General features: G+C 33.3%; 1 protein-coding gene across 1 annotated transcript; it reads right to left on the minus strand.

The window, feature by feature from the left end:
- Nucleotides 1–335: 335 nt before the first annotated feature.
- Nucleotides 336–10,384, minus strand: LOC120071099 (serine/threonine-protein phosphatase PP1 isozyme 2-like). The gene is made up of 4 exons (XM_039023153.2): nucleotides 9,827–10,384; nucleotides 2,259–2,818; nucleotides 1,191–1,412; nucleotides 336–691 (listed from the first exon to the last, which is right to left on the minus strand). Exons 1-4 carry the CDS (start codon nucleotides 9,999–10,001, stop codon nucleotides 668–670), a joined length of 981 nt encoding a protein of 326 aa, XP_038879081.1. The 5' UTR covers nucleotides 10,002–10,384; the 3' UTR covers nucleotides 336–667.
- Between the last annotated feature and the right edge of the window lie 3,800 nt (nucleotides 10,385–14,184).

The raw sequence follows: 14,184 nt of genomic DNA on the forward strand, positions 1-14,184 counted from the left end.
AAAGAGAAAAGTAATCAGCTGCAATCAAGAAATAACAATATCTGGCTACAATTTGATGAGATTGGAACTTTGATGTTGAAATGGACTCACTAAACAGTAAAAACATATAAGAAAAAGTTAGTTTTTTTCCTCATAAATCATCAAAACATAGTTTTGAACTTTTGAATAAACAAACCATTGAGGGAACTGTAAGACCAAAAAGAGGAATTCATTTTTCTACATAAGAAGAATGGATGTGATGAAGCTGCAATGGATGATCATGGATCATGATGAAATGGTAAAATTTGCCATCGTTTGCAGCCACAATGAATAAAAGGGTGAAATGAACATCTTGATGAACCAGAAAAAGGGAACGCATAATTAAATGTCCAACACATACAGTAGACTCGTAGCACCGATAACGCTGATGGCGCTGCCAATTAGTGTACAAGGAAGATGGGCAGGTATTCGCAACCGACCACCTTCGATAACTCAAATTTGTATCGAGGATAACAATATTTTGTAATCATTTTAAAGTTCACCTTACAATTTTTTCCTTTTTGTTTTTTACAATTTTCAGCATTTAAGTTTAGAATCAAATGATCGAACCTAGACTTTCCTCCAAAAGTTATAACTTCCAAGTTTTGTAAACTCAACTGGCCGCAAGAGACCTCCATGCCTGACCAAATCATGCTTTTGTACCAAGGAAGGACTGCCAAAAACAAAAAGATCACAGAAAGTAGCAAGTCAAAATGGCATAAGTAGCAAGCAGAAAGTTCCCAAGTATGTTCATAGGACAAATATGCTAAGGAGCATGTGATAGAATTTCTTCTACACATGATTGAAAAACTAGGCCTCAAACCGATAGCAATACCTTCTCACCATCGTAACTACAAGGAAAAAGATGGTATAATAACACGAACCTTCATTATTCATGCTAAAAGATACTTGTACTCTTTACTCAAGACAATAGTTAATCCTACAATGTTTGGTTGTCAGGAAACTATAAAATTTTAATACCCTAAGTAGGTGGTCACTAGAAGATCTAAACCCTTTCTCCCAAAATCCTTTCTACTTTTTTTCACCAGACCAAAAATGATTAAAGCTAACACAGGTTGGTAACAAACATTTTATATTCAGAAACTAGACAAAGTGAATGACTAGAAATCCAACTTTAAAAAATAATATTTTTCTTTAAATGTTATGTTTACCTTAACCCCTGCCGGAGGGTTTCCAGGCTTTGTCGTGGTAGTGCTTCCAAAGTTCAACTTAGGTTTCTTATCTGCAGGCTTTAGTATTTGAAATGAACACATAAGCGTCTCGTCCACACTCATCATGGCACCAGCATTATCAAACTCGCCACAGTAATTAGGTGCTGAAAAAATAGTTACAAGTTGACGATTTGCGAAGAACTCATATCCATCCTCCACAACCTATATAAAAGTAATGACTAGTTAAAAGCTTAGAAGCTCAAAAAGAGAGAGACCTACATCCATCATTCTTGGTACAAGAAACAGTATGGAAGGAAGCTAGAATTAAATATTGCAATCTCAAATCGGTAGAGTTACTAGAAACCATATTTATATAAACTAGACTAAAATGGAAGAGACAGTCCCAATACTTTCACCAACTGAAATTTCCCTCATTCTACGCATAGTTTGAGGCAAGTCATTCATAATTTTAAAGCCTCAACTTTTTTTTTTGGAGAAATATCAATTTATGCTCCTAAACTTTGAGGGTTGTATTAATTAAAACTCTAAACTAACAATTGCATCAATTTAAATCTTGAACTTTGTAAGTGTGTCAATTTACACCATCCATTATGTTTTGTTTGAGAAAACACCATGTGAGACTTATAATTGTATCAATTAAACCCCTAAACTTGCATAAGTGAATCAATTTATGCTCTCAAAGAATTGTCCACACATTAACTCTAATTGTCCATTTAGTAAAACCGACATTTGAAGAAATCCATATATTTTTTAGAATGGATGCATGGATGATTTTCAAAGGCAATCATACTAAGGGTCTAAGTTGATTTGCTAATGAAAATTTAGGAGTTTAATACAAACTATATGTTTTTCACAAGGCAAACAAAACCTGGAGAAGAATGTAAATTGATACACTTATTAAAGCATAGGCTTTAAATTGATATAATTTTTAGTTCACACTTTTAATTGATACAACCACCAAAGTTGGTATAAATTGATATTTTTCCTATTTTACCTTCTTTTTTTATAAGAATATTTTAAAGACGGAAAAAAAAAAACAATAAAAACCTGATGTGCACGACAAATGAGATCCAAATCATGCTTCTGAAGAAATTCTGTCACCTTGTCAGCACCAAAAGTAAATGAAACACCCCTGTCGTTCATTCCCCAACCTTGAACATCTTTACTAGGATCAGACCAGAGAAGATCACAGAGCAAACCAGCATCTGGTACATCTGTTGGTCTTGACATATTTCTAATTTGATCCAAATTATTCAGGTCAGGAGACAAACCTCCATGCATGCACAGAATTTTTTCATCAACCAGAGCTGCCACAGGCAGGCAGTTAAAGCACTCCGTAAACGTCTTCCATAACCTAACATTAAATCGTCTTTTACACTCATCATAGAAGCCATATATTCGGTTTATAGAAGCACATTCATGGTTCCCTCTCAATATGAAAAAATTCTCTGGGTATTTTATTTTATATGCCAGGAGAAGACATATGGTTTCTAGACTTTGCTTGCCTCGATCAACATAATCACCCAAAAATAAGTAGTTAGCATGAGGAGGTAACCCACCATATTCGAAAAGCCTTAATAGATCAGAATATTGCCCATGTATGTCACCTACACATTAAAAATAGTACAACATTAGCAGGACCAACGATTATTGAAGACAAATATAACTAAGAAGAAAGAAAACTTGCAAAAACTGATCAGAACCCTCCCCCAAGCAAGCCCGTCAAAGTATAATGAAACCAGCCATCCAATAGAATCAGTACAATACATCAATTCATGGTTGATAATTTCACCTCATCAGAGGATTCAGCGGTTTATCCCTTGCTTCAAACTAACTAATGAATGTGTTAGTGCATAATTCTTTTTTAAGAGAAAAAAAAAATATATATATATATATATATTATTCATTGATGAGGCAAGAAGTTACAAGATAAGAACATTATCTCCACCTAGTAGGAGTTTCTTTTTTTTTTTTTATTAAAAAGAGAGAGAAAACACTCAACTTAATTAATTACAAAGAGATGAATTACAAAAGAAACTGGGCAGTCCACACTAGCTAGAGGCATAAAATTTAGCCATATTTAAGATCTCTCCCCGACCTCCTGTTCCTTCATACACAGAAGCTGCCGTAAAGAAACAAGTTTGAACACCTTGACTGTAATTTTTCGGCGGTGTTCATTAAAAATATCAATGGAAAAAGCCCAAGAATCCATACAACAGGGAAAATGCCATAAGATATATGTAAATACAAATGGTAAGACAAAACTTTCATTGGAAAAAGAAAGTATACAAGGGCAAACAAGACATACCCCAAAAATAAGAAACCATAGAAAAACGCTAAAATACTTAGTTATAGAGACTTAGGAGGCACTGAACCTAGCTAGGACAGAATTCTCCTCCTAAGAACTCTCTACACCTTTAAGAAATCTCCGGTTTCTCTCAAGCCTTATGTTTCATGAGACAGCACAGTTTCTTCCAGTTTGCTGTTTCAGTTTAGCCAGTTCGGGTTTTTAAGGTTCCAAGAGACCGCAAAGTAAGCAGCTTGCCAAAGAGGAGCCACCCTTATTCGAAATAGAGGTAATAACACCTAAAGATTGCTTGGGTTTTGAGATGATTATAGTCTGTGGATTATATTAGTCTGCCTTTGAGATACAAGTTATTTTAGTCTGGATCATAATAGATTGTATTTGAAGTGCAAACTATTTTAGTTTGTATTTGCCATGCAAGTTATTTTAGTTCGTGTTTAGGTTTTTTTGAATGTTTTTTTCAATTTTCGGTTTTTCTTCTTTTTTTTTTTTTTTTTGTAATGACATTTTTTTATATTACATTTTTTATGCTTCATCTTTTATAACTATATTAAAACTAAAAAAAGTGTCAAATTTGAAACTTTTTTTTTTTTTTTTGTAATTATACTTTTATATACTTTAATTTAAGAAAAAGAATTTGATTACATTTTTTATACTTCATTTTTTTATGACTATACTAAAGCTAAAAAAGGTCAAAGTTGAAACATTTTCTTTTTTTTTTTTTTTGGAAAATTGCATTGTATGGCAAATACATTTTAAGAAACCAAAACCATGACTTCAACTTTTTTGTAATTGCAGGTGTGTCAATCACATAGCAATCACATAGAAATCAAATAGCAATCAAATTTTCAGACGAAAGCTTTTTGACATGTTTGCAAAAAAGTAAAACCTAGGGACACACGCCCAATTTTTAATTTTTTTTTATTTAAGTTGCAACTGCCCCTTTTTGTGTGTGTGTGTGTGTGTTTACATCTTTTTATACTTTAATTTAAGAAAAGAATTTGATTACATTTTTTATAACTATACTAAAACTTAAAGGGAAAAAAGGTGAGACTTCTTCTTTTCTTTTCTTTTCTTTTCTCTTTTTTTTTTTTTTTTTTTTTGTAACTATACTTTAATTTAAGAAAGGAATTTGATTACATTTTTTTATACTCCATTTTTTATACCTATAGTAGAGCTGCCCAAAAAGAAGGTCAAAGTTGAAACTCTCTTTTTTTTTTTTTTTGTAATTACATTTTTGTAAACTTTAATTTAAGAAAGAATTTGATTACATCTTTTAATAACCATACTAAAACTGAAAAAAAAAATGTCAAAGTTGAAAATTTTTTCAATTTTTTCAATTACATTTTTATATACTTTAATTCAAGAAAGGAATTTGATTAATTTTTTTTAAGTTTCATTTTTTATAATAATACTAAAACTAAAAAAAGGTCAAAGATGAAGCTTTTTCAAATTTTTTTGTATTACATTTTTTTATACTCTAGTTTAAGAAAGAAATTTGTATATTTCTTTTATACTTCATTTTTTATTACCATACTAAAACTACAAAAAAAAAAAAGAACAAAGTTGAAACTTTTTTTTTTTTGTAATTACATTGTTTATACTTTAATTTAAGAAAACATTATTTTGCAATTTCATGGTTCTATATTATTTTATATTTAAATGAAAATAGAAAAACTATTCAAAATAATATGAACATAATTCTATGTACTTGAACATACAAAAACCAAATAAAAGTTTTACAAGTTTCCATTATGGAAAAAATATATCATGTGTTCACTGCAGCTAATGGTGGGTTCACTGTAGCTAAATAGGGGCTCCAAATAGTGCTCACCATACCTAAAGAGGGATTCCAAATAGTCTACACTGTAGCTAATTGTGGGTTGAAACAATTGTAATCTTCAACTATAATAATAGGGGACCCAAACACTAAGTGGACTACCACCCAACTCAACTCGGGGCCAAAACACCCCCTAAATCATGGACTAAGACCTGTTACGAGCCATTTGTGCTCCAAAAGCCTCCAAAAATTTGTCTCAAATCATTCCAGCCAATCAACATCTCCACATAACATGCTTCCTGTTAATCACCAATGCTTGAGTGTAATAAATTTAATTATATCAACATTTTAACACTCTCATCACTTGTAGTTAGAATAGGCCCAACAAATGAAAATCAATATTAATAAGGGAGGAAACGACATTATAGGAATTCAACACCCAATCTCCTCCTCTAATACCATAACTCAAAAACTTAAACTAGTGGATTTTGGTAAATTTAGTTATATCATTACTTACTCCGTATCCTTCAAAGAACTCTTACCGACTAGACCACCAAGGTCCTAGAACAAAAGAAAATGATCTCGGGCCAATAGTGTTAATCCTCTCATGAAAGACCCATTGGAAAATAAAGAAATACTCTATACATGGCCTACAGGGCCATAAGTTTTACAAGGGGAGCCTCAAGAGAAAAAGGAGAATTTCAAGAAGGCTAAATGGTAAAGACAGCAGAGCAAAAGCCGAAGGGGCTTCCCTTACCAGACAATCCTCCCATAGACGAATCAACAAATCATCCAGAACATTTGAAAGCTAGAGAAAGTTGTGTACCTAGAAGCAATGGACTTCCATGGATCCATGAAACTGCCTTTGACCCGATGACTTGTAAATCCACTCATAAGAACAAATCATACTTGCTCTCATTTATCCTATCTTATACCCACAAAGTTTTGGTTTCTAAAGAAACCATCATGAGCATTTTGCAAGAATGCCTTGCTATGAAGTCTCAAATTCTTCCTACCTGTAGCCCATTGAGGTTAATCTCTCATGCATTTTCACCCAACCAAATGAGATCCCTTCCCATATAAATTCTATGGTCTTTTCCACCCAAGCAATAAAAACATGAAATAAGTTACAATCCCACTAAAGAATAGATTGGATGAGTGTCTGACCTCACATTCTTGAAGAAGAAAGCCTTTTTTTGTTGATTAGAGGCATTTTTTGACCACCACCATTGATTTCCAATAACAGTTACTTGGTAAAAGAAAGTTTTTTCGCCTTAACTATTTTTGTAAAAGAAAAGAATACAAAAGGACACCAAAAGCCACCCAACAAAAGGAAACACCCAGACCTAACTAAGTATACAGAAAGGGGTCCAATTCGAAAGGACAAAGCCTAAAGAACAATTACAACATGCCTACAAAAACAAATGCCAAAGTACAAGTTTTACGGATAAGTTTTTTCTTTTTTCTTTTTTTTTTTTTTTTTGTGGGGGGGGGGGGGGGAGGAATAAGAATCACGTTAGCAAATCAAATGCCGAAGTAGATGTTAAATCTAGCAATGAACCACACCTCCTCAAGAGGTTTCTCAAACCCCTCAAAGTTCTCCTATTCCTCTCTAACCAAATACTCCAAACCAAAAACTCCTACTCCCTTAAGGAAGAAATACATAGATATAAGAAATAGCACCAACCTTACCTTGCTCTCCATATCAAGCTTCAGGAACTTACAACATATGCAATATAGAGAAATCTTGTCAAGTCCTTATCAACCTTAAGCCCTTAAATAATCTCAAACACGGCCAAGATTAATAAATAAATCCTCCTTAATCAAACAGAACAGAGGACTGTATCATTTCAAAATCAAAGATAACCTACATTAAACCCTTATTTCACAACTGACGTTATCCTGCTAAGAACATCCACAACCAGAATGAGATGAAAAGGGGATAAAGGATCTTCTTGTTTAACACTCCTATAGGCATAAATTCTACCCTTAGGCTCACCAATGATCAAGATGGACAAGTTACCCAATCGAAGGGAGTGCCAAATTCAGGATCTCCATTCGAGCTTAAAACCTTTTCTCCATAATACTGTAAGCAGGCCTTCTGCCCCCATCTCCTAGATTGTTTTTTTATTTTGACAAATATATAGCCGTTGTTGTCTCTTATCAAACCAAACAAAAAAACTCTATCTAGGAAACTCCAATTCATGTCACCATAAGCTTTCTCAAAATCAATTTTAAAATAAAACCACTAGGTGCTCATTCTTTTCTCCTTTTCATTGATAAAAGGTGGGAAAAAAGCTCCAGCATGGCTAGGACCAAGACTTTTTGATGAAGCTAGGGACCCTTAAACAAGAGCTAAAATTGTGGAACAAGTATACTTTTGGGTGTTTAACCTTCTTGAAGAGCTAGCTGTACAGTGATCTTCACAACATTAGCTCTCACGAGGAAGTGACATCATCCATTTCTAATCTTTTTTCTTTAAAAACCACCCGACTCAACATTACGAACCAACTTGTATCCACTCAGTGCAACAGGAGATTTAACAACCTAAAACTAATTGAGTATCCACTCACTGAGTGGATAAATCTTCTTTCGCACTTGTATCCACTCCGTGCAAAAGAAGATTTTTGGTGACAAAAATTCAGGACCAAGGGCTTCTAGGAAGGGATGACAACACCAAATTATTTTAGCAACCAAGAAGAAGAAAAACACCATTTCGTAGATTCTTTTTAGCAGTTGGGAGGAGCCTCCATAATGATCCCATATATATATATAGAAACAAAACAAAATCATTAATACAATGAAATTACAAAAGGGAAACCTATCCAAAGGATTACAAAAAAACTTTTCAAATAGGCTATAAGTTGAGTTAAACCATAATTACAAAAAGGAGGAACCAATTCACACCGAGTGAGAGACGTTATACATAACCAAAGAGATAAGATACATGGTCCTTACAGGTATCAGAAAAGATACGAGAAGTCCTATCAAGCCAAAGGGACCAAAGAAAAGCCTAAGTGATGATGTGCTATAAAGTCTCCTCTTTCTTGAATAGAAGATCAAGAATAATCCTATGCAAAAGACAGAGAATATAGTTGGTAGAGAAATCAACCAACAAAAAGACTTGAAAATGAAGTTCCAAAAAGTTGTAGTGAACGAACAAGTAATGAAGAGATGAATTGAGATTAAATCTAAACTCTTCAGTCCTTAAGTTTCAAGAGTCACACTGGTCCAAAACTAAGATTGATTTCTTCTGAGGGATCCTACTCAATATAAGAGCGTATAACGCGGCCTTGTTGGCTAAATGGTCGTTGAGCTTTCCTTGGGAGCCTAACAATTTAAGGCACAAACTAATCCCATTAAATACAGGCCCAAGGCAGTCCAATCTCGAGACTTACTACCAGAAACCTCTGGAAACCTAATTTTGATGGCCTCCCTTTCTTCTCCTAGTTTGCTCTTTGTTCTAAGGTTTAGATTCTTCTTCAGGCAAACATCCTTTGCTTCTTCATGGAGTATTTGGCTTGAGAGAAATAGGAGAGTCTTTAGTGATAAAGAATGTTCTTGGGAGAAGGTTCGAGCTTTGATTAGGTTCAATGCCTCCTTTTAGGCTTCCTTCACTAATACCTTTAAGAATTAGTCAATTACCCTTTTACCTCTCATCCTTTTAAATTGAAGCCCATTTTGTAATTTTATTGTAGTTTTTCCAAATGTTTGTTATTATCGAGGCTCCCATTGATCCTAGCAATATGGCCCTGTATGGTTTTGCCCTTTAGTATTCTTTCATTTGTTTTCAATGAAAGTCGTTCTAACAAAATCCAAAAGAAAAACCTAAAAGTAGGGAGGAAGAAAATAAAAGGCATAGTTTGTACATACCATTAACCTTGATGGACCAAGGCAGCACATCACGTAAATTACTCAACTAAGCGATTGACAAACTAGATTAATGAAAAATGAAAAAAGAAAAACATGAATAAAAGCTTCCATGCAAAACACAATGTATGAATGTTGCAATAATCTATGCATACATGTATGTGCGTTTGCATTTTTCTGTCCACATAAAGACCTCCTCAGGTTCATCAACTATGAACCACTTAACCAATGGGAAACATGAATGGGGCAAAGCAGGTTAACAATATACAAACACGTCACACCAATGTATAATAAATGTACATATCTGTGTCTGGTCGTCAGCATATATAAATAAAGCTTTGCAGGTTCATCAACTAGGGGTCAGTTAGTCAAATGGTATTCATCAATAGAGGTTAAAACTAAAAGAAGTTGAAAAATAACTGCTATATAACAACTGAGCAAAGAAAAGCAACAAACCCCAGAAAATCAAGTATTTCAAATAAGTCAACCAGAACACAAATTAACCAAAAAGAATTCAGCAAGCACGACTAAGAAGAGCTCCAAATATATTTCCTAATAACAACAAATAAAAAACTTCAAACTAGTCTATTACAATATTTACAAACAAAACCAAATAGTAAATCTCAGGTGAAAACAAGTAGTATTGTAAGAAAAAGATACCACAAATCTTGATAGGTGCCTCAAGCTCCAACAAATTAGGCTGCTGCAAGAAAATCTCTCTAGAAACTTGACAGAGTTGTCGGATCTCGGACTCGGACAACTGAACCTGCTTGCCGACGCGGCCACGAACCTCGAGAAGACGATTGATAATATCGTCGAGAAGTGAAGGGTCCATTTGGGGAGGAGAATCGAACGAAGAAGGTCTAGTGGGTGTTGTTGAAATAGAGAAAGGGGAAATAAAACGGGAAGGAGAAGGAGGAGGTTGGGTGTAAAAGCATGGTCGGCCGCCGCCGCCGCCGCCGCCGGTATGGGGTTGCTCAAGGATCGGAGGGGGGGGGGACTTTGAAGAGAGCTGACTTTCGAGGAAAAAAGGTCTGCTGCCCAAAACCAACAGCAAACTAAGTTGTCCGATATTTTGAACAATTTACGCTAAATCACTAACTACTAATTAGTAATAATTACTCGCGCCATTCAACGAAAATTTAGCCAAACAAGACTTATTACTCTTTTGTCTCTTTTATCTCTCTTTTTGTCTTAAGCACATTAAATTCTAATTTTCTTTCCCATCACTAAATTATATAATTCAATACATTTGAAGAAAAAATTTGTAATGTTTTTATTATAAATATTATAACAAAAATAGATGTCCTCGTTGCCCATGTATCCTAGTGCATATTGTCTCATGATAAAATATTCATCTGTCTTATGATTTACATATCCTTAGTGTTCAAATGATTTTACGTTGTCAAGTTTTTTTTCCTTTTTGTAAATTTTGTATATATGCAATTTTGGTGAGAAATTACTATAATTTCCTATATTTCATTTTTGTTATTTTCTGTATTTTATTTATTTACTTCAAATTAATAATTTATCGGTATTTGTGTATCCGTAGTACCTCGTTTTGTTCCTTAATTTTACAACAATTTTAGATATTTCTCGATTGATTTCTAATCTTTTAAATTTTTATTCAAGTCTTTCTTTGTCCATCATAAGAATTATTGTTATTGTTGGAACCGAATGTCGATCGTTGTGCTATGGATAAACCCACTACCTTGAAAGCAAAATCGGTGCGACCTCAATGTCAAATCGTCGAAGCTGATTACTCCCCAAAATTAACAAAACTCTCGATCTTTGACGTGCACTCGTCGGACATCGGGTTAGAATTGATGAAAAATTGCTCAGAAAATAGTAGAGAGAAGAAGTAAAGGTTGGAAGTCTTGAAAATAAAGAATTTCTACCTTGATCTTGCAAAACTTTCTTCTTTATAAAGAAGATGAGGAAGAAGAAAAGGACAATAAAACGACTAGTTCTTAACGGCTAGTTTCAACGCTATAAACAGCTAGTTTCCAACGATTATAGTCGACTAGTTCCCAACGATTATAAATGGCTAGTTTTTTCCACTTTTATGTTTGTTATGGGCCTTGGCTCGAAGTCATTTCCAATAATCGTTCACAAATGACTAGTATAGCAAAGCAATAAATAAATTTTTTTTAAAAAAAAAAAAAAAAAAAAAAAAAAAAAAAAAAAAAACCTTAAAATCCTTGAAAACTTTAAAACTTTAAAAATGTTTCTAAGCAAATATAGGAGAACAAACTTAAGCATCAATATCTTACAATTTGAATTGATGCATAGTGAAGTAGGGCAATAACTTTATTAGAGAAAGTAAGTTACCTCTTGAACTTTCAATAACTATGGTTGAGACTCCCACAACACGTTTTACTCCTTAAATTTCCATCGACTCCACGATAAAAGTGTGTTATTTAAGGTCATGATAGAACCTCAAGTCAACGTGAAAGCTCTAGAAAAATACCCTAAAACTTTTCCATAGAAGATGGCCACACCTTCACAATCACGTTACTTGTTTCATCAAGTCTATTGCAATAGACCACTCAAAACTAAGCTACGAAAACTTCACATCTAGTCCATACCAGGACATCAAGCCTGTCAAAGAAAAACCACTCAAAAACTGAGCTATGAAGATTTTACAACTATCCAACAAGTTCATGCCAAGATCACCCAAAGGAAGGGCTATGGAATTTTTAAAGGTTTTAGTTCTATCCATCAAGTTCATACTAGAACCACCCAAATGAAAGGCTATGGACCATCAAGTCTATCGCAATAGACCACTCAGATAAAGGGCTATGAACCATCAAGTCTATCATAATAGACCACCCAGATAAAGGACTATGGACCACTATAATGGGTTGAGTCCCATACTTGTTGAAAGTTCTAGAATTACTCTCCTTGTTAGGCCTTTAGTGAGAGGATCTGCAAAATTCCTCTCAAACTTTACAATGAAATAATCCTTCTTTCAGTAATTGTTTTGCAACTTTATGTCTAAGGCGCATATGCCTCCTCTTACCATCATACATACTTTGGTAATTCCTATGGCAACCTATGAATCACAGTACAAAGAGATTGGTACTAATGCCTCCCCTTCCCCTTCTCACCACAATGGTACATCTCCCACTGGACTTCTAAGCCACTCATACTGATGTCCCTCACAATGATACAACTCCCAGTAGGTTTCTACCACTCAGCCTCTTGTCTTGTTAATTCTAAAGCAATAAATTCAGACTCCATGGTTGACCTTACTATACAAGTCTGTTTTGTAGACTTCCATGAAATAGCTCCTCTACCCAATAAAAATACATCCACTAGTGACGCTTACTTTGTCATTTTAAGTTACCCAGTTTGCATACACAACCTTCCTAGTATGCTAGAAAAATATTAAAATGCAAACAATAATCTATTGTACCATTAAGATACCTTAATAAAAGAGGAAAAGCAATCAAATGATCTTTAATCATAGGTCTATTATAATTCATAAAAATATAACACTTCCTATAATCTTTGCATATTCAAATTGAGAAACATTATCTTCCTCATTTTTCTCAAGATTCATACTAGCATCATAAGGTGTTCTTACAGAACCATCATCAAAGCAATCAAATCTCATTTTTTAATGTGTGATTGATATAAAGAAAATCTATTTTTAGTTTTCCTTATCTTAATACCAAAAGTCACATCATCCTCACCTAAATTTTTCATTTCAAATTGTAAGGACATAACTAACTTAGTATTATTACTTACATCTACGTTTGTATAAAAAATTAGTATACCATCAACATACAAATGGATAATCACACAATCAGCTCAAATAAATTTGAGCAAACGCATGTTTCAAATGATATTAACAAATATTCACATAATCAGCTCAAACAACTTGAGTAAATACTTCTTTACATTCATGCAATGTATTATATACAAATGCTATCAAGGGTTTATAATGGTTATTTCAAATATTCTAGTCATATGAGGATATGCATCAAAACATTTGAAGATTCATTTAAACCTAACTGGTTTGTTTCTTTTCATAAATTGAAGATCCATGTTTAACTCATAATGTCTCTTCAAAAGTTTATAAATTATACTAATCATAAATCATCAATCTTCGTTCTCTCTTTTCAAGATCCTAGACATGCTCAATAAAGATTTTCAATCAATTGAAACTATATATATACACCTATGTACCCACAATCTTATCTAACCAATGTGGGACTTTGGTCGTATTCTCAATAATCCTCCTCCCAAACAAAGGACCAACTGATCTTCCCTGAAGTAGTCATCATCTAGGCTAACTCCTTTTTACTAGAGCATACTGCCTGTCCGATATAGTTCAACCATAGATCACACCACAACTTCTTTCGAGGTTCCACTATATTTTTATTTAACACTTAAGGATTATAACAACATAACTAAATTAGGGACACGACTCTGATACCACTTATTAGTCTCCAAATATCTTTACAATAGCATGATTTTGTATATAATTTGGACATAAGCCCTCATGGCTTTGCTTTTGGTTTGACCCCAAAAAGTTTCATACAAACGAAGATAGTTGTTACAACTTATATACGCATGAAAAGTCCTTATAAAATATCAACATATTTTATAACTTAGACAATATCTCAAATTATCGTCAATTCTACAAGCTTTTATATAAAATTGATGGAATTTACATATTTTTATACTACAAACAAGCTAGGTGGCAAAATAATGTTATAGGTCAACTCAATTTAAAAGTAATAATAATACTTTTCAACTTTATGAAATTTAATAACCAAATATAACAATTTAATCATGTATAAACTTTTGTTAAATATAACACACGTGTCTCATTGCACTCGTCATGAGACGATTCACAAATTACGAAATATTCAAATATATATTGAATATCATGCTCAAATATAGCAATTAAATAAAATTGTCAAATATTCTAAACGATTGAGTAGAAAAGTTTTAACTCAATCGTGTAGCATTTACTAAACAATCATATGGTTGATGCTAAACGAACG

Source organism: Benincasa hispida, chromosome 2 (genome assembly GCF_027475165.1).
Source record: "Benincasa hispida cultivar pf3 chromosome 2, pf3_genome.v1.1, whole genome shotgun sequence".
Taxonomy (NCBI): domain Eukaryota; kingdom Viridiplantae; phylum Streptophyta; class Magnoliopsida; order Cucurbitales; family Cucurbitaceae; genus Benincasa; species Benincasa hispida.

What these genes read in the sequence shown, in the direction of transcription:
- LOC120071099 (XM_039023153.2), bottom strand. Translation starts at nt 10,001, where the DNA reads ATGGACCCTTCACTTCTCGACGATATTATCAATCGTCTTCTCGAGGTT. An exon ending in TCATTTGTCGTGCACATCAG is followed by an intron (nt 1,413 to 2,258) that starts GTTTTTATTGTT and finishes ACTTTTATATAG; the next exon opens with GTTGTGGAGGATGGATATGA. An exon ending in ACCCTCCGGCAGGGGTTAAG is followed by an intron (nt 692 to 1,190) that starts GTAAACATAACA and finishes TGTTTTTGGCAG; the next exon opens with TCCTTCCTTGGTACAAAAGC.